The 20,463-nt window shown below is 38.4% G+C and overlaps 2 protein-coding genes across 2 annotated transcripts; both read right to left on the reverse strand.

Moving 5' to 3' along the window:
- Positions 1-2,235: 2,235 nt before the first annotated feature.
- On the reverse strand, positions 2,236-6,409 carry LOC306853898 (tektin-like protein 1). Its single transcript, XM_079391584.1, has 8 exons — positions 6,022-6,409; positions 5,557-5,832; positions 5,367-5,471; positions 4,599-4,755; positions 4,312-4,478; positions 3,546-3,641; positions 3,233-3,346; positions 2,236-2,796 (listed from the first exon to the last, which is right to left on the reverse strand). The coding sequence occupies exons 1-8, from the start codon at positions 6,307-6,309 to the stop codon at positions 2,611-2,613; spliced, it is 1,389 nt and encodes a 462-aa protein (XP_079247710.1). The 5' UTR covers positions 6,310-6,409; the 3' UTR covers positions 2,236-2,610.
- Positions 6,410-7,008: 599 nt separating this feature from the next.
- On the reverse strand, positions 7,009-18,076 carry LOC306854034 (uncharacterized protein). Its single transcript, XM_079391818.1, has 13 exons — positions 17,958-18,076; positions 17,330-17,372; positions 17,108-17,223; positions 16,751-16,945; positions 15,538-16,562; positions 15,308-15,460; positions 13,837-13,911; positions 13,620-13,736; positions 9,847-9,996; positions 9,441-9,608; positions 9,135-9,326; positions 8,124-8,315; positions 7,009-8,029 (listed from the first exon to the last, which is right to left on the reverse strand). The coding sequence occupies exons 4-13, from the start codon at positions 16,923-16,925 to the stop codon at positions 7,925-7,927; spliced, it is 2,352 nt and encodes a 783-aa protein (XP_079247944.1). The 5' UTR covers positions 16,926-16,945; positions 17,108-17,223; positions 17,330-17,372; positions 17,958-18,076; the 3' UTR covers positions 7,009-7,924.
- Positions 18,077-20,463: the final 2,387 nt, after the last annotated feature.

The following is a 20,463-nucleotide window of genomic DNA, read 5'->3' on the forward strand; positions in this document are numbered from 1 at the left end:
TAATCACAGTGTTGTACAACAGAAAACTATTTCATTATTGTTAAAATTACTGTAATTACATGTAACCGCATTACGGTTACATGTTTTTTTTTTTTTTTTTATCACTTAATTTGAGTTAAAGAAGTTATTTATAATAACCAGTGATCAGTGGCTGCCAAATTCCAAGTCAAATATCAATTATATTATAATATATTTTATTGTATTTTATATTATATATTTCTGTCCAGATAATGAACAAAATTTGCCAAGTCGGAGCAGGAGGAGTGCTTTGGTAGGAACAGGGGTGGGGCCTCTCACAATAGCTCCAATAAGCCCCGCCCACCAGACTTATTTAAAGGTAAACACCTTTGCAAGCAATTTACTATAAATTCAAACTTATTCTTGAAACATAAGCATGTAACATTCTATGTTAATTGTTTGTAAAACATTCATATGCAAATTGTCCTATTAAATTCAGTGGAACAATTTATGGTAATGATGAATTTATCAATAATTTTATTAAGATTCTGCTTGTATATCATGAATATGGTCTATTTTGTCTGTTCAGCATTTATGATTATAATAAATGGCATATTTGCATTTCTCTACCAATCTAGGTAGCGGAGGGTGTTCACAACTTAATCCACATACTCTACAGTCTGCAGGTGTGAGTCATTGATTAACTTTTAATAACATTTTAATGTTTACTTGTTTGTATAATTTCTACATATCATACTGTTATTTTAAAGGCTGCTATAATAATCCAAGACAGCTGCTTTGAAGTTCAAAATCTCCTCCTCCTCGAGGGAGAAGCTCCACCCCAAACTCTTACAAGTGATTATGATGTCAAAAGGGTGGGTGTGGCAATTTTTCTCAGAGCGCATTTATCTAAAATGTTTATCTAGAATGTGATAGTTATATGTAGGTATTATATAATGAAGTAGAGTTTTTTTTTTTTGTTTGTTTTTTTTAAAGCATGTTCCAGACTCTTAAAGGAATAGTTCACCCAAAATCGAGAATTTTACTCACCCTCAGGTCATCCAAGATATAGATGAATTTGGTTCTTCATTGGAACAGATTTGGAGAATTTAGCATTGTCACTTGTTCACTGCAGTGAATGGGTGCCGTCAGAATGAGACTCCGAACGGCTGATAAAAACATCACAATAATCCACACGACTTCATTCCATCAATTAACATAAAAATACCAGTCTATAATCGCGCTTCCTCCAGTGAATAGTCCATCCCCTGTCCTCCCCCTCTCACATCGAAATCCACTGAAACATTTAATTATCAGGTTTTGCTTGTAAACTACTTGATTGGTGTTTCTCTCCTGATTCAGAAGAAATGATGACTTCACTGGAGAAAGCAAAATTATGGATAGAGGACTTTTTGTGGTGAGCAATGGTTTGAAGTTAAAATTGCTCTTATTGCTGTTCTCATTCTAACGGCACCCATTCACTGCAAAGGATCCAATGGTGAGCAAGTGATGCAATGATAAATTTGTTATGATGAAGAATCAAACTAATGTACATCTTGGATGGCCTGAGGGTGAGTAAATTTTCAGCAAGTTTTCATATCACTATTGCTTTAATGCTTATTGACATTTATTGCACATCCTGTATCACTGTCTAAGCAGCAAAGTTTTGAGTGTGGCGTGGTCGGTGCGACTGAGGCTGTGAAAGAACTGGAGCAGAGAGAGAGAGAGCATGCTGAACTGTCGGATAAACTGGCGAAAGAGAAAGAGCAGTTTGAGGAGGAACTGCGGCTGTTTGAGGAGAAGATGAGGAAGCTGAGAGAGGAGGAGAAGAGAGTGAACGAAGAGAGAGCGAGATTGAAAGAAGAGGGGAAGAAAGTGCAGAAAGAGAGTAAGAGTCTGGAGATGCAGATAAGACTCATTCAGCATAATTCAAATCATCAAGGCATCTTGCCTTCTATCATATCACAGGAGAAATGATATCCATTTATGTCTGTTAAAGTTTTTGTGTGTTTGTGTTGAGAAATTGCTGCGTTACTGGCAGAGTTGAACACAAGATCAATGCTTTAAGACCAAAATCAGGCTGTTCATTTTAAAGAACTGACAAAAAACACAGCATATATTTTGCTTTTCAGACTTGTTTGTAATGATTATGATAACGCGTCAGCAATTGGTTGAGGTAATCATCACCTTTAGTACAATGGAAATGGACTGCAGTCTTGTCTGAGACTCATGATCATATTTATGTATTCTCAAGACCATGATCATGACTCCAACTCTGCTTAGTGGTGAAGTGTATCAGAACTATACCACACTATAAATCTTTATTTAAGGCTTTGGTGGTGATACAGAAAATCATGAGTCAAAAGTAAAATGTATGAACTCTTAAAATGTATTATTCAAATACTGTGCCACCAGTATTAGAATAATGCTGGAGTGTGATTCGGTTTGTTGACAATCTTAAACATGCACACATGTCACTCATTTTGCCATGTGTATTTCCTGAATATTATTTAAATGAGTAACAATCACCATACTCTTATTTTGCAAACACCACATGGTAACTTTGTATAATAATTAGAAAGACCACAGATTTCAAACTTTAGCAAGTGAGGCAGGCACCATCTTTATGTTAAAATTACTGTCAGTAGAGTTTTAACTGGTTGCAGGCCGGACAGACTGGGGACGGACTAGTCTTTGCCGCAGCCTGATCACAGCAGAGTCCACGCTGGCTGCGGCACGCTTTCCATACTTGTCATCCTCCAGCTGCTGATGAGTGACCTGCAGCTTTGCAATCTCTTTCCCCGAGGATTCCAGGTGTTTCTGGAGCACAGTACTGCCCTGAGAGTATGATGGAAATGTATGTGTTAACAGTGCTTCATTTAGACTATCAGCCTACACTACCAGTCTAAGGTTTGGGATCAGTAAGTTTTGTAATAATTTCACAATATTACTATTTCTACTTATTTATTTTAAATGCAGACATGGAACATTAGAGACTTCAAAAACATAAAACAATCTTACTGACCCCAATCTTTTGAACAATATAGTGTAGCTTTTCTATCTTCATGTTTTAAAAATATGATGTACTCTATGCCTTACATGATTGTTTAAATTAAATTATACTGTCAGTATTTTTTTTATGAATTTGATCTAACTGTTACTGCATAATGCAAAAATATGTTATGAATCAGGCTAGGATCCAAATATTAGGAAGTATTACACTATATGATTGACAGATCATAGAGGAATGTTAGATTACATTCACTGCTCTGACCTGTGTTAGGATGTCGGATTCTGGCAGCCCAAAACTTGAATGCCGCCCATACAGCTGAGTCATAGGCCTGCTCAGTCTCTCACGACAAAAAAGATCAGCACTGCAGACTGGGCCCTGCAAGGAAGGAATTCATCTGCATTAATCAGTGAGTGAAAAGTCATGAAAAGAATGGTAATGTTATTCAGAATCTAGGATTTTAGTAGCACTTTAAGATGCATTTTAGAAGGCAAGTGTTGCTTTTCACAACCTTAATATATGCCCTTGAAAGTCACTTTGGTAGTAAAGTAGCACCACAGTCTATAAAAAAACATACCATAGCTGTGCCAAGACTGTAGCCAGCACACTGCATCTGTCTCTGTTTGCGGTAAATGGCCTGTCTCGTGGCAGCTGAGCTCAGTGTCAGATGTTGCTGATGAAGAATAAGAAAAAGTATATAAACCTGAATACAGTAAACTCGTCCAAAACATTTCATTTCCTCAGATCAAAATCAGATTTAACTCCTCAAATACAAAGCAGGAGCAGAGCAGATGTATTGTTTGTAAAACATTGGGTATTTCCTTCCATTTCTGCTCTTTTAAATATTTATTGGACCTCTGGAGAAGGTTCTGCAAAGCCTTTCAATGTCCATCATTCAAAAAGTTCTACATATTCCCTGTCTTTTGCAGATTTATTTTATTTTAAGTATACACTACTGTTCCAGTGTTTGAGGTCTGTAAGAATTTAGTTGATTTTTAATTTCATTTATTTGAGCAAAAATACAGTAAAAACTAATATTGTGAAATATTATGTTTTCTATTTGAATACAGTTTAAAATGTAATTTATTTATGATGGCAAAGCTGAATATTCAGTGGCCTTTACTCCAGTCTTCAGTGTCACATGATCCTTCCGAAATCACTCTAATATGCTGATTTCTTATTAATGTTGAAAACAAATGTGCAGTTTAATATTTTTGTGGTAACAGTGAAAAGAACAGATTTTTTTGTAATTGTTATGTATTCAGCCTCATTCTGCAGAATTCAGTCTGGGCCAATAAATCATAATTTAGTGTTTCATTCCACTCTCCACTTTAATCACACACCTCTAGGTTGATAGTTTCAGTGATTTTCTTCAGCAGGGCCTCACTGGCTGAACGGTGCATATCTGTTTGCTTTCTGATGACATCACTCATGACTTGTGAAATGTTCTCTCTGAGCTGCTGAGATTGATGTAGTACTGTTGATGAAGAATCCAAAGCCTGCTTGCACTCTTAATGACAGACAGAGTGAGATTAGGTACCAACAGTCGTTCCCTGTCTGCACGCAAGCTTGGGTGACAAAGAGACAAAGGAAGGGTTAGGGACTTTAAGATAAATGTGGCCCGGGGTACCTGGAGTAAACGGTCCAGTGTGGTCAGGTTTCAGCGAGAGGGGAGAAGGGTACGTTTTCACACCCGCTGAGAGTGAGCCGTGCTGGGGAAGCAGCTCTGTTACTATGGATCTCTCAAAGGCACAATCCAACAACTGCTTACTACTCTCAGCCAAAACCTCAAAATAAAAATAAAATAAAATAAACATCCACTACCCAGAATTGTCTGGGCTGTTAAGATTTTTTAATGTTTTGAAAGTCTCTTATGCTCACCTAAGCTGCATTTATTTGATCAAAAGTACAGTAATATTGTGAAATATTTGTACAATTTAAAATTATTATTTTCTATTTGTATATTTTATAAAATGCAATTTATTGCTGTGATGGCACAGCTGAATTTTTAGTGTCACGTGATCCTTTAGAAATCATTCTAATATTCTGATTTGGTGCTTAAAAACATTTTGCGTGTGTGCACATTAATATTTTTGTGAAAACCATGATTCAGGATTCTCTGATGAATAGTTCAAAAGAACAGCATTTGTTTAAAAAAATATATATATTTTGTATCATGTCTTTCCTGTCACTTTTGATCAATTTATTGCATTCTTGCTGTGTGAATTTGTTTTTATCTTATGAACCCCAAACTTTTGAATGGCAGTGAAAGTCCAGATAATATAGTTTATCTTAAGACTAGATAATATTTTAGAAAAACAAAACAGTGGCCTCCTATTTCGTGTGAAAACATTCATTAGGTATCTACAGTTATATATCCAGCAAGGCCTTTTTTCACCTGTTGTTGAGTTAAGGTCTTTTTCAACATGCTCTCCAGTTTTTGTTTTAGTACATTCAGGCCTCTTCGTTCATTGCGTAGAAGATCATCGGCTCCATCCCGTATCTTGACAAAACATATAGTGGAAGCCATGATTTGGGGGGTCATTTTAAATTAGACTACAGTCACTATATGTACTGTAGCTACTCACTGTCTCTGTGGTGGCCGGTCGAAACTTCCTGCCATCTGCACTTTGCTGATTGACCAGCAGTGCTCTTCTAAGACTGCGGAGCAATTTTTCCAGTCGTTCCCTCTGATGCTCCACCTTGGTGCCCTCCTGTGTGACCCTGCCTGCTTGTCTGCGCAGGTGACCCTCCACCTCTCTCACACCCCGCATATATTCACCCACCATACTGGTGCTGACCCCTGCACTCTGATCACGCAGGGCCGGCGGAGGGAATGGCCTGCTAATGATTCCAGAAGTGAGCTATGAACAAAATCAACATTTTATAATATTGTATGAAAATGGAATATACTGCTGTTGATGTACAGTAAATACAACTTGAGTTCTTATTGTATATTAATGCATGACGACGCAACGCTGCCTTGACCAATCAGAAAGCAGGACTGGAACTATCAGTTTTATAATGGCTTGATTTTGATTTGGGTACTTTACCATACTTCCAATGGATTTAGGTCGGAGTTCCTCTTTCTTTTCCAAGTCACTCTCATTGTGCTCCTTATTGGCGCTGCTGTTCACACTGTAAGCTGCTAGCCGAGGAAGTCTGGAGGTAAATGTCCCAACGCTGTGGCTGCGGTAGCGTGTAGATGAGTGCAGTTGATCTGCGTGAGTTTGTCGCAGAAGATCCTCGGCGCGCAGAATCGAGCGGACAGTCGCATCCCTCCAGCCTTTAGATCCCACAACCACAGCCGGAGGAGGAGCGCACTGGACCGACCGCTTCATGATATTCAGTTACTTTAATGCACCATCAGTGGAACAATCCGAATAACGCCAAAGTGTTTGGGTTTAAAAGTGTTGGTTGTCTCCAACGCAACTGTTCCTCGGGGGACGCGCACAGAGCTCTGATTGGGTAACGCGAGACGCGCTGATGAACGAGTGTCAATGGAGGCAGATCATTCAGCTCCATTCACACTGCAACTCAATCAGTGGAGATCCTGTTACATGATGAGAACTGATCGTGTTCTGTGATGTGACACCCTAAATTAGTCTGGAACACCATATGAATTATTAAAAGAAAATAAGATTTGATTTAGTGGATGGAGGCATGGCAAAAATAAATGCTTTGCACTGATCTCAGATAATTACAGTGAAGAATTTCTGAAAAAAAGTATCAATTTAACACTGTAACACCATTTTTTTAAGTGTTAATCTTATTAAAACATTTAAATTCCACTAAATTAGCCCATCCTTTGATCTAAATATTCTTATATTTTATAATTGCGTAGTATAACATACTAAAATTGTGTATGTATACATCATTTTATTTATAAATTATCAACAAGCACACCTAGACAAATGTTTTGACAATAGATATTTGCATGACTTTTCCAGACCCTAAAAATATCTGATATGAAATATATGGTCATCCATAAAAAAAAATCTAGCACCAGACATAATGATCACACATTTAGATTTTTTTTTAGGCTTTATTGTCAATTATACCCCTAAGTTCTAAAGAAAGAACCTTTAATATTTCAGACATAAAAGAAAACCTCCAACAAAACCACACAAACTTGAGGCGTCATTTTAAATGTGATTTATGAGGTATGCACCAAGTTGTGGGGATTCCAGCATACCCAAATAAAATAAACCGATTAAAAGGTGTGCTTTGCAAAGAGTCTGTAAATCCTTCTGTTGTGCAAAAGTTCTCTCTACACTGGAACGAAGATAGCACAACCCAGTTGGGACTATAATGGCATCTCCAAAATAAATCAACATGAGAAGACATTCATAAATACAGAACAAATATAAGATCACATGGACAAATCACATTGGGAAAAGACAAATCAAATAATAACAAGAAAAGCAGTATTCAACATCCACTTACAATTAATAAAACAATTTAGACATTTAGTAGTAATAATGGCAGTAGGGATTGTGGGAATACGGAAAAATAATTAATACGCAAAGCATGTGCTGAAAAGGCACGTGTGTGTACTGTAACTATGTAAATCTTGAAACCACAATCTGGAAGTGTGGGAAGTAATCAGAATATTTTACATCTGTATTCAATCTAAATTACTAAAGCAACCTTTAAATAAATTCATATGAACTAAAAAACATTTAATAATATACACTCAATTTTGAGCAATCTGGGAGAACATGCACCATTCACAACTATTATATACGTTGGCCTGTCTTGATTTCCTTTCGGTTTTACAACGAGAGAATTACCATAAGAATTTGACAGAATTAACTTTATGAACCATTGCTTTAGGTTCTCATTTTAAGAGATTGCACTTAATGGAAGTAGTGTCATTAACAATATACTGAGCAGTTATGAAATTCACTGTATACACAACATCATTAAACTCACAGTATGTGTTTAACCACACACTCACAGGGTGTGTTTCAGGGCTGTTCTGGGTCCAAGTCTGCTAGAGATGTTTTGCTGTAGCTCTGTTAACACCCCGTCCCGCTCCTCTAACTCCAACAGAACTTGCTATGAAGGGCAAACAAGAAAATATTTCAGTAATTTGTGTTCATGGAGGATGTTACATTGGTAGCAACCAGCAGTTTAGTAACAGGTTATTTACCTCTATGAGTTTATCCCTCTTCTGAAGATTGTCTCTTAGTTTTACTTCCTCAAAAACTCTCTCCTTATTTTCCTTCGTCCACCCTAGTTCAGCCTCCTTTTTCTCCTTGGTTTTCTCTCTTAGCTCCTTCAGTGTGTTCTTGAGTTGCTCTGATAGTGCAGTGATGGCTTGTTTGTGATTTTCTCTTTGATCCTAAAAGAACATGAAGGCATGTTGATGAAAACTTACAAACCAGATCTTGAGAACACACTGGTTTGGACATTTTGTGCTTTTAAGTCATGCTTTTTAAATAACGCTCATAAAATGTTTACTGGTAGTGATGCATCGAACTTTCAGCAACCAAAAATAATCAGCAAAAAAAAACATGAGGGCCCAAAAATGATTGACCAAAACAGTGATTGATTAGCTCTTCTCGGAGGACACATTTGACATACTGATTTCTCATTTTTAAATACTTTTTTTAGGCTATGTTCAGACTGCAGGCAAATCAGTCCACCTCCAAAATGTGAATTGAATCAGATTTGGAAAAAAAAAAAAAAAAAAAGTCATGTTGTTTTGCTGCCCAGACTTAACATATCTGGATATGCAATTTATTTATTTTTTTGCTGCCTGTCTGAACATAGCTATTAAAGTAAATGCTGTTTTCAGTTGATGAGCGAACAAAACTTCACTAAACAATTTGTAGCACGCCTACCATCCTGTAATTGCAATAAGTTTGCGCTTTCTTACTTTTGATATGAAACCAAGTCTGAGCTTTAAAATTCTGTCAATTTTATAATGAAATTCATACAGAATAAATATTGGCATTGGCCACAGCAATGTCTGTACACACCACCAGGTGGCGCAATTACTTTTCTGTTGTACCATGAAATGTCCAAGTCATGGAGTTCATTCATTAGATTCAGATTTTCAGGTTGAGATATTCAGCACACTAAAAATGATTGGCAATGAGTTGAACTTTTTGAAAAAGCCACAATGGGAAATTAAAGTTATGATTTAGTCAGACGTTACCAGTATGATGCTTTCGGCGTCTGTTAAAGCCGAGGAGAGTCTTGAGATCTCCTGCAGCATGGTGGCACTGAGCTCCTCTCTATCTCTGAAGCTCGCGGCCAGCAGAGCTTCTTTCTCTCGCAGCTGATTGACTAATCCAGTCTCAGCTCCGCCCCCTTCCAATCCCCGTCCAATCAGTGAGTCTGAGAGTGCCTATGGGCAAAATGTTAATATTTGACAATTGGAAATTATCCATTAACTAAAATCAACTGCACTTTGCAAGAGAAGTCAAATCAGACAGCGGGAGGAAGATAACGCCATGTTTACCTGCACATCTCGGCATGAACTCTCCAGCGCCTCCTTTAGCTGGGAAATATAGTCTTTGTTTTCTTTCACCAGTGCAGTCAGAGCTGAATCTCTCTCTTTCCACACTTCCCATTCTTTCACCATCTCCTGTTGGGCTCGATCCCTCTCCGCAAGCTCTACACGCAGGTGCTATTTGAAGATACAAAACATTGATTGATTTGTGTCTCAAATAGAGTTCCAGGTTAAATATTTGGGAAACTAAAACCCACTGCACTTTGAGAACCCTGTTTTCTGTATAAGAGGCATCAATGCCTCATTTACGCTCCAGTGAATAGCACTCATGGATAATAGCAGCAGTTACTAACCAAGCGATTAAGTAAACAGTATGTGTGTACCATTGAATAAGTGCACTGTTTGTTTGACTCACGTGAATAACATCCTGGTTACACTGGAGCACAGTATTGAGTGTGATGAAGTCTCTGTCTCGCTCTCTGCCAGCGTCTCTTATAGCCTGCAGCTGTTTCTCCAGGGCTTTCTCTCTCTCGCTCACCTCAGACAGCTGGGCCTCCAGGACCACCTGATTAAAACATTAACATAGAAATCAGTTATAAGCACTATGGAATAATGTGCATCCAGTGTTACCTGGACCAAGCAAACACACAAGTGCTCTTGTACTCAAGTTAATTACCCAACACAGAGACCCAGCCAAAACTCACATTTACTGGGTGTGTTAGCCAGAGCTTCACTGTATGCGGTCTGTGTACTTGTGCTATGCTTGTAAGAGTCAAAACACCAGAGAATATAGTAAAACTGCTTAAAATGAAGGTGGTTGATACTGGAATAAGACAAACAATACCGTTTGGGGTCAGTAGATTTCTAAAATGTATTTGCGAGAAGTATCTTATGTTGTTCACCTTCAATTTTTTAAAATATAGTAATGGTAATATTGTAAAATATTACAATTAAAGTGGTTTTCCATTTTAATAATTTAAAATGTAATTTATTCCTCTGATGGCAAAGATGAATCTTCAGCGGTGTCACATGATCCTTCAGAAATCATTGTAATATGCTTATTTGGACCTCAAGAAACATTTCTTATTACTATCAATGTTGAAAACATTCAGCATGGTTGTGCTGCTTAATATTTTTTGTGGAAACCATGATACATTTATAATTTTCTTTTGATGAATGGAAAGCTCAAAAGAACAGCATTCAAATTATTATTATTATTTTTTTAAAATATATTTTATATACGTTTTTGAAAGGATTAAATGCTTAATTTTTTTTATTTCCCATTTATTATTAGATGCTGTCAAGAGGAAAATCATAGGTCATAAAGTGACTAAATAATGGTTTCTTTCACTTCTAAATAATGGTACAATTCATTAAACATTTTCTCTTACCACTAAGAGTTCTCCTAAACAGCAGTAAAAGTTTTTAGCTAAGAATTTTCTCTTAAAACCTATTCACAAAGCTGCGGAGACAAACTTTTACTAAGGAATAGAGAGAAGTCTTAAGCTAAGAATAAGGGTGGGGTTGACCTTGTTGCTATGGATGACATCAGCATGCTTACTATGCACACAGTGATTGGCTGATAGGGGTCTCTGACAGTGATTATTCATAGAAATATTGTAGAGCACGATATTAAGTTGCCATATCAAAATAAAGGTTTAAAAAATAATGTTAATTGCCACATTCAAATAAAGATTTTAACATGCAGGCTAAGTGTCACTAATCAAACAAATATATGTTCAGCTAATTTGCAGGGGTGGTTCTAGGATTTCATCTTTAGGGGGGCTTAGCCCTCAGAGATACAAATTACCTAAATAAACAGTATTTTACTGTGCTTATGAAAACAATTACCTATTAAAGTTAGAGAAGTTACTTAGTGAGTGATTCTCATGTTTTTTTTTGTTGTTTGATTAACATTATTAGCCTAATATAATAAATGCATACTGACAAACATCCAATATTTTCTTAACGGTTTAGGTTTAAGATGTAGCCGAATGCGTTTACTTGGATACTCGTCAAGACAACCATTGTGACATAGTATTTTGTATATTTGCTCGAGAGGACGCAAAAGTGAATGACAGTCTCATGCAAGTTCGTTTCAATGGCACAATTTTCTGTTTCTATTTGGTGTGTTATTTATACGCAAAAACTGTATTTGGCGTGCATATGAGACACCATGATTAGGTATAGGGGTGTGGGCAAGGTGCGTATCATAAGCACACCAAATAGAAACAGAAATGTGTGCCATTGAAACGCACTTTCATGAGACCATGCTGGTGTGCAGTGCCTCTCAGTGCGTGCGCTCTTCATTCAAATGTGTGAGCGCACATTGACGATCTATTACAGTGCGTGATTACCACATTGAGATCGATAAACGAGCAAGAATGATAAACTTTCTTGAGGAAGCAGCACTGGCCTGATCATAGTTTTAGGAGGGCTGATACGACAAATAGGGGGGCTGAAGCCCACTTAAAATGTGTCTAGAACCGCCCTTGGCTAATTGTCAGTCTCTTACATGTATGCATATAAACCGCCTTTTAATTAACGGAGTAGAATAATCGTGGCTGATAGTAAGACATGCAAACGTAAAAGAAAACCAAACTGGACGCAAGAACAGCGGTTACTACCCAACTGGTTAATGAAAAGGATAATCAAAAGGAAAAGTTGGGATAACCTCCAAACCCTAAAGGCGATACCTTTTTAAAAGCTCATTATCATCAAATGCTTCTAAAATGTTTATATTCCGAGGCAGATTGCCGGCAACAGCCATTTTAGGATAGTTGTGAGTTGGTAACGTTTCACAGATTTAGGTTTAGTGCTATATCAGTTTTAGTGCTAAAACGCTTTGTGAAATACTCTTAGAGGAAAAATTTAGGAGTCCTAAATTTAGGACTGACACACCCACTATTTTTAAGATTTTCTCTTAAATTGCAGAATTAGGAGCTACTTTTAGCCTTAAGATGTTTTGTGAATACGGGCCCAGATTGTTAGTCTACAACAGGGATCCTCAAATCTGGCCCACGAGATCCACTTTCCTGCAGAGTTTAGATGTAACCCTAATCAAACACACCTGAACATGCTTATCAATGTCTTCAGGATGATTAGAAAATCACAGACAGGTGAGTTTGATCAGGGTTGGAGCTAAACTCTGCAGTGGTTTGCCCCTCCAGGGTAAGATTTGAGGAGCCCTGGGCCCGTATTCATGAAAAATCTTAGTGCTGAGAGTTGCTCCTAGTAACAAAATTCTAAGAAAATTCTTAGAAATGTGGGTGTTAACTCTTAAAATTAAAGAAAAGATCCTAGTAAAGAAAAAAGGAATTCAGAAAGCATCTTAACCCTTAAAAGAGGTCTTAAGATCCAAAATTGTTAGGAGTACGGACGAGGACTTTTAAGGAGCTTAAGAGTTTCTTTAGCAGTGGAGAAAATGGAGGAAATATTTAGAGGGAGAAGAAATACGTTGCACACAATGCATGACAGTGAGTTAATAAGACGCTACACATTAGATCGTACAGGGATCATGTTTGTGACCAATCTCAGACACCACGCAGAAATGCCATAGCGCCAGAAATGGACGTAATCACTACATTAACATATTTAGCAACTGGAAAAATGCAACTATGCAGCAGTGATGATTTGGGTCTGTACCTGACAGCACTTTCAGAACCTTATTGTGTCGCTGTTCATTTCTTATCAAATACATTAAGTATGACAGCATGGTAAATAAAAAATAAAGAATATATATATATACATATAATATGTGTGTGTGTGAGAGAGTGAGACAGTGAGAACGGGAAAACAGGAGAAATTACGCCTGTAATTTCAAACTGAAGGCTTAAAATAAACCGTACTCTTAAAAGCGCTCTTTTATTTCTTTCATGGACAACCAACCAATCACAGTCTTCAAAAGAGTGTGTCATAGCTAGCAATGGGGTCAGCCCCGCCTCCTCACTAAGATAAAAGTTTTTGCCTTTTCCTCGCTCAGAGTTGCTCTCAGATTGGTCCTGAATCACTTTTAAGCTAAAACTCAAGAGAATTGTTAAGCTAAATTAGGAGCTCTCTAAAAGGATTCTTAGAATCTTTAAGAATACGGGCCCTGGTCTACAGTAATTAATTATAATGATCTTAATTGAGGAACAACAGAAGTCTGAGCAATCTTCACTTCAAAACTCATTCTCAGTCAGACCTCACCTCATGTTCACTGCGTGTATCAGTCACTGCGCTGACCAGTTTTTTGATGAGTTTGTCAGTATCCTGTGATTCCAGCCCCTGCTCAGCACACAGCTTCTGGATCAAAGTCACACATTCCTGAAGAGAAGAAAGCACACAGTTCACCGACACATTCATGAACTCCACACACTCTGTTTTTATCCTGAATCTGTAACGAGTTCCTCAATTCAGTACTCACCTGGATTACATTTTCTCTGCTGTGCAGCGATTGGCTAAGACTCTCTATGAGGTCATTTTTATTCTTCAGACTGGTCTGTGTGGCAAAACAGATCAGATAGGTATTAGTCTCACAAACAGGCATCGTTCCCTGCAAAATGACTCCATGTCATGCCTGAGGGACAGTTCATGGCATTGTGACTCCTCATGACTGCATTCCACTAGTGTTATATAACTGCTATCAGCTCACACAAGTGAGCAACCATTCAATAGCTCCTACCCAGCATGCACCAGTGCTATGAAATTACAGCACTCCATAAAATGCCGAATTAAGGTAGATCATAAGGGAGTAGTTATGTACAGTGGCCACAAAATATTTGGACACTTAAATCACAATTTATGTAAAAGCACAAAGTCATTGCATTATATAACAAAGCAAATTCATTAACCATCTAAATGACTGATATGTCTATTGTTCCATCTTCCCTAGTTGTCTTTTTAAAATTATGTTTTCTTATGTTGTCGTCCAAATACTTCGACGCAGTATTATTTTGGTATTATTTACATAATATTATAATATTTATTAACATTTATTGTGTTGTCTTTCTAAATAAATGTAACAGATTTTTTGCTAATGCAATGGAATTCATACATTAATTGTGGCTTAAATGTCTAAACACATGATCAGGCCATTGTATAAATTCATTCTTCATGTATGTCAGTGCTGTCAAACGATTAATCGTGTTTAATTGCATCCAAAATGAAAGTTTTTGTTTACATAATATATGTGAGTACTGTGTATATTTATTATGTATATATAAATACACACATACAGCATATATTTAGAAAATATTTACATGTATATTTATATTCATAATTTATATTATAAATATTTTATAAACATTTTCTTAAATGTATACATGCGTGTGTGTGTATTTATATATACACATATAAACAAAAACACACACACACACAATACAAATATACACAGTACACACACATAATATGTAAACAAAATAGTTTGACAGCACTAATGTACTTGTGTATTTAGCTGAAAATATAAATGAAGACTGAAAGAGAGAAAATCACATCAAAATGCAGTAGCTGACAAGTCAGTTATGAAACAAAGCCTAGGGCATACTCCTCTGGTCTGGGAAGATTCCTGGAGGAGGTGTGTGTGTGTGTGTGTGTGTGCGCGCGCATGTATGCGTGTGTGTGTGTGCGCATGTATGTGTGTGTGTGTGTGTGTGTGTGTGTGTGTATATATATACACACCTCTCTACGTGGGCATACCCAAACACTATCTTTTTAAAAACATCCACACACCTTCTGTAATATACACTATATAAGGCATCATTTGCAAAACGTCAACAAAAAGATTAGGAGAGGGTGTGCCTCAGATGTGCTGTGCTAAGCCTCTTAAACACAATGCACACAATCGCTTGAAACACCCATGCCATTTAACTTAATTATCCCAGCCTCGTCTTACTTACCACTCGTGGAGACTTCAACTGCTTGGCAGGAGCATCGGTTGTTGGTTTGTTGGTGTCCTTGAGCTGTGCCTCCAGAGTTCTGATGCAAGCCTGAGCTTGAACGAGTTGTTCACGCAACTGCTTCACAGCATGGTGCACCCTACCTGCGGATGCCTTAAAAGAGAGATAAAAATGAACTAAAAAGGTTTAAAAACAGGGTGAAACGTCTAAAACAGTCTGATTGTCCTCACCTCTCTCTGCAATGGCATAAAGTCGTCTTTTAGCTCAGTCAGGATGTCATCGTTCTCTTCTTCAAACTCATCCTCCGTCCCGTTGTGGCCCTCTCCAAAATTCAGGACCCTCACTAACCCCGCTTTCAGTCCCACCTCATCCTTCCCATTCTGCACGTCCCCTCTGTGCAACACAGGAATGCGACTTCCAGCAGGTGACCTCACTGGCTTTCCTTCTATTCTCCTTAACTCTTTGAAAACAGCATCTATAATGGCCGAATGCTCTTCTGGCCAATCAAACGGATCGTTACCGTCTAAAGAGTCCAACGACTGAACGGAGGTAGTGCGGGATCGAGACCGCAAAGAATGACAGGAACCAGACAGCGAGGCGGGGCTTGATCTGACAGACGGCACTTTCGACCAATGAAGAGGCATACTGCAGGATTTTTCACGAGAGAGGCCCAATGATGTGAAGGCTTGATCGGGCAAGTGACGTGGAATCCCACAAACAGACTCGTAGTCCGAGTCGGACACCCTCAAGGAGTCGCAACACTCACACATCTTGCCTTTCTGACACCGTTTCCCCGTTCTCCTATAATACGGACATGACTCAGCTTTCTCAGACCACCATTCATACTCAGAAAGGGCCATGTTGTCCCTCAGCATTTCTCTGTATCCTTCCCCAACGGAATCCTTCCGGTCCCCTTCATCCTCACTGGAACTTCCGTTTCTCCTGGAGGTAGACAGGTGGTGCTGATCGTACATGCTTCGCACCCATCGCCTGATCTTGTCCCGTTCCTGAGTGAGTTTCTGGAGTCTCTCGGTCGACAGCACTCGGACTCGGGCAATGACGGTGTCAAACTTGAAAACTCGTTCCAGAACAGACACACACTTGCCACATACAAACTCACCCTGACCGCTCCCACGTGGTACAGGCTGCTCTAATATATGCGTCAGCACACAGAGCAGGTCGATTCCTTTCGTGGGGGTGAGTAGGCCACGAGACGTCGAAAGCGAACGGGAAGAGCTGAGTGATAAAGTGCTGCCTAGAAATAAAAGATTTTAAAAAATCTTATACTTAATTATAATCGAACATGCAATATTAAAACATACACAGCACTTTAATAGCTTCAGTAATTAAAATTAATTATACAGAAATGTGCATTTTTATTCTCCGTTTTATTTTGAAAATGTATACAGTAATGGAATTAGGCATGTTCTCTGCTGGTTATACCCCATGGGCTGCTCTGTGCCGATCTGGGCAAGCTTCTCTTGCTAGAAAAGTCTGTCGGCGTCTGAGGTTGAGCCCCCTTTCTGTTCTGACCTGCATACAGCCATCGCCGCTGGTTACCTTGCAGGTCACTCCCACAGATGCGGCATCCTTCACTTTTACCTCGAGTAGTCATCATAAACAGGTGCAGCAGGTGCCCTATAATCATAATAGTGCAATACAATATTGATAAATAGTTCAAAAACAATAGTAAAAAAAAATTCTCAAAACATTCTACGAAAATTGTCATTGAAAAAAATTATATAGCATGATACTGGCGTCTGAGGAGCTTCTACAATTATATAAATACACTTCACACACCTGTGTAAATCTATCAGTAGTTCACTGTTGTCCTTTGGCTGGGGTGGATCCAGAGCTCACTCTCCCCTGCTGATGGCCTCAATGTTTACACGGGCTGGACACATCGGCCTTGAGCTCTAAACACATGTACAAAACAAAATTGATGTGTTTATTGAAGACTGTATTGGACACCACGCTAGCATAGTAAAGCCAAAAAACTAATTTATGTAATCATTTACTCACAATGTTTAATGTTGTTCTAAACCTGAATAACTTGCTGTTTTACCTGGAACACAAAAGGAAATGTCAAACACAACGTTAAGTGACTGACAGCCAGTCACCATTTACTTTCTTTGCAGTTTTTTTCCATACAATAAAAGTGAATGGTGACTGATCCTAACATCTCCGCTGTTGCTTACAAGCAATACAAGTCTGGAACAACATCCGCTAAATAAATGTTGTCAGAATTTTCTTTGTTTGGTGGACTAGTCCTTTCAATTATGTCTATGAAAAACTAGCACGGGCTCTTTTATTTTAACGCGCATCTTAAAAACTCAAATAAATTATGTAAATAAGTGACGCGTTGGCAGAGAACTTTCCATGCGATGACTAATCACAGCAACTCTGTTTAGCTCTCCGTGTGCTCATTCAAACATGATTTTAAACCACTATCACTGCGCTTAAAACGCGATAAACTGCCGCTGATATGCACGCGAAACTGACTTTTGGTGGCTCCCGGAATGTCAGATTGACCCTAGAGAGGACAAAACATGATACGATAGACCAAACAACTGCCGTCAACTGACCCGATAAGTTACGAGAAAAGAAAATATCCCATTGCAATCACAAACGGACAGATAAAGTCGCTTACCGAAGCTCAGGAAGTGTCTTCAGGTCTCGAGCAGAAAGCTCTCGCGCGTCCAAACCGGAGTGGCAGCCGCCGCGCGCCGCTCTACCTGCTGACGTCCTCATAAATACCTGTTTCAGCTCGCAGCTGCGTGGCGCACTCCAGCTGTTCACACAGTCATGCGCATGCGGTAATATATGTTATAAATTATTATAACACTAATATTTCCATCAGCTAAGAAAATGGCTTTAAGTCAGTTATTTTTATGTTTTGCTGTAGTGTGTCAGTATGAATTATCAGTTTACATTTCCAAACATTCATTTAGCCATTAATTGTAATAATCCAGTGAGATTTTCGTTTGCATAATGAGTCTGACAACAGCCAGTGCTCCACACAGAGACCTGATCTCATCATCATCCAGTCTGTCTGGAATGACATGAAGAAACTGAGACAGACTAAATCCAGAACTGTGGCAACGTCTCCAAGATGCTTCAAGAGCCCTACCTGCAAACTGAAAACTATGTGCAAGTGCACCTCGGGTAAAAGCTGCTTTAAATGCAAAGGATGGTCACACCAAATGTTGATTTAATTTTATGACATTTATCTATTTATGACATAATTTTTGACAGCATCCTAATTTTACAGCATTTTTACACAAGTGCCTAAAACGTTTTACAGTACTGCAGCTTTGCAGGTATGTTTCTTGAAGCATCTTGGAGATGTTGCCACATATATATACATATATATATATATATATATATATATATATATATATATATACATGTTGGGACGTTTTTTAAATTTGAATAAAATGAAAACTAAAAGACTTTCAAAACTAACTTTTAAACTGAGAAATTTTACACTTTTATCCACTAAATTAGCTCATTTCAAATTTGATGCCTGCTACAGGTCTCAAAAAAGTTGGCACAGGGGCAACAAAGGACTGAAAAAGCAAGACATTTTGAAAAGATTCAGCTGGGAGAACATCTAGCAACTAATTAAGTTAATTGACATCAGGTCTGTAACATGATTAGCTATAAAAGGATGTCTTAGAGAGGCAGAGTCTCTCAGAAGTAAAGATGGGCAGAGGCTGTCCAATCTGTGAAAGAGTGCGTAAAAAGATTGTGGAATACTTTAAAAACGTTTCTCAACGTCAAATTGCAAAGGCTTTGCAAATTTCAACATCTACAGTGCATCATCAATAGATTCAGGGAAACTGGAGAAATCTCTGTGCTTAAGGGACAAGGCCGAAGACCTTTGTTGGATGCCTGTGGTCTTCGGGCCCTCAGACGACACTGCATCACTCATCGGCATGATTCTGTCATTGACATTACTAAATGGGCCCAGGAATACTTCCAGAAACTACTGTTGGTAAACACAATCCGCTGTGCCATCTGCAGATGGCAACTTAAAGCCCCGATATACTTCAAACGAAATCGAAGAACGAACTGATATGACGTCATTTCGAACAAAATTAGGCCGAAACGAAGTTTGTTTTGGCAGTCCGATACAGCCCACCAAAGCGAACTTTCTGGGGGAGTTCGTTTTGGCTTTTAAACACCTTTGAGCTACCATTGGTCCGTGGCCATTACGCAATCGGTGGGTGGGTTTGGGAACTCCGCTTTCTTTGACGCACAATTTTTTCCCCCTGGTTCATTTCTTATTCAACAAAGGTCAGGCAACATCTCCAAGTCACTAGCAACATAACTAGCCTACACTGTGTCGAACAGCTGAACTCCCACAAATATATCCGCATACAATCGCTCGCGGAGAGACTTTAAAGGTTCAGAGAAAGCATTTAATTCCTAGAAAGAAATCGAAATGAAGCTTGGTGTCGACGACCCGGAGTTATGCAAAAAGCGACGTAGAGAAACATCAGATGCAAGTTTTCCAAAGCCATGAAAAGAATGAAATGAAAGAGTAAAGATATAAGGTAGCTAGTACCAAATACATGTTTCAAATAAATGTTACACCATACTGCTGCTGCTCTTTCAATAAGCAAATTTAAAAGGTATACAATAAATGAAATGCCAAAAGAACATACAATAGTAAACCTTTGTTTTTAATCAAGTTATGACAACATATAAAATATAAAAATGTGTAATAATTTATCCAGTTTAATAAAAGACCTAGATACACCATTGTTGTGTTAAGGGCAGACGTGCGAGCGTCGCAACACTTGTTTACATTAATCTACAGCCCGCCTCCAGCAGCGCAGGGGTGTTGGAATGTTCGAAAACAGTATACCGTCGCTCAGCCTTTTTGAACTTCTTTTTGCTCCCAAACGAAGAATGAAAACGAACTTCGTTTGAAGTATATCGAGGCCTTAAAACTCTATTATGCAAAAAGGAAGCCATATGTGAACATATGCGCTGTCGTGTCCTGTGGGTCAAGGCTCATTTAAAATGGACTGTTTCAAAGTGGAAAATTGTTATATGCTCAGACGAGTCCAAATTTGACATTCTTGTTGGAAATCATGGACGCCATGTCCTCCGGGCTAAAGAGGAGGGAGACCTTCCAGCATGTTATC

Source organism: Barbus barbus (assembly GCF_936440315.1).
Source record: "Barbus barbus genome assembly, chromosome: 34".
NCBI classification, from domain to species: domain Eukaryota; kingdom Metazoa; phylum Chordata; class Actinopteri; order Cypriniformes; family Cyprinidae; genus Barbus; species Barbus barbus.

What these genes read in the sequence shown, in the direction of transcription:
- LOC306853898 (XM_079391584.1), bottom strand. Translation starts at nt 6,309, where the DNA reads ATGAAGCGGTCGGTCCAGTGCGCTCCTCCTCCGGCTGTGGTTGTGGGA. An exon ending in GACCGGCCACCACAGAGACA is followed by an intron (nt 5,472 to 5,556) that starts GTGAGTAGCTAC and finishes TGTTTTGTCAAG; the next exon opens with ATACGGGATGGAGCCGATGA. An exon ending in AGACCTTAACTCAACAACAG is followed by an intron (nt 4,756 to 5,366) that starts GTGAAAAAAGGC and finishes TTTTATTTTGAG; the next exon opens with GTTTTGGCTGAGAGTAGTAA.
- LOC306854034 (XM_079391818.1), bottom strand. Translation starts at nt 16,925, where the DNA reads ATGATGACTACTCGAGGTAAAAGTGAAGGATGCCGCATCTGTGGGAGT. An exon ending in ATACACGCAGTGAACATGAG is followed by an intron (nt 9,997 to 13,619) that starts GTGAGGTCTGAC and finishes TGTTTTAATCAG; the next exon opens with GTGGTCCTGGAGGCCCAGCT. An exon ending in ACGCCGAAAGCATCATACTG is followed by an intron (nt 8,316 to 9,134) that starts GTAACGTCTGAC and finishes ATGTTCTTTTAG; the next exon opens with GATCAAAGAGAAAATCACAA.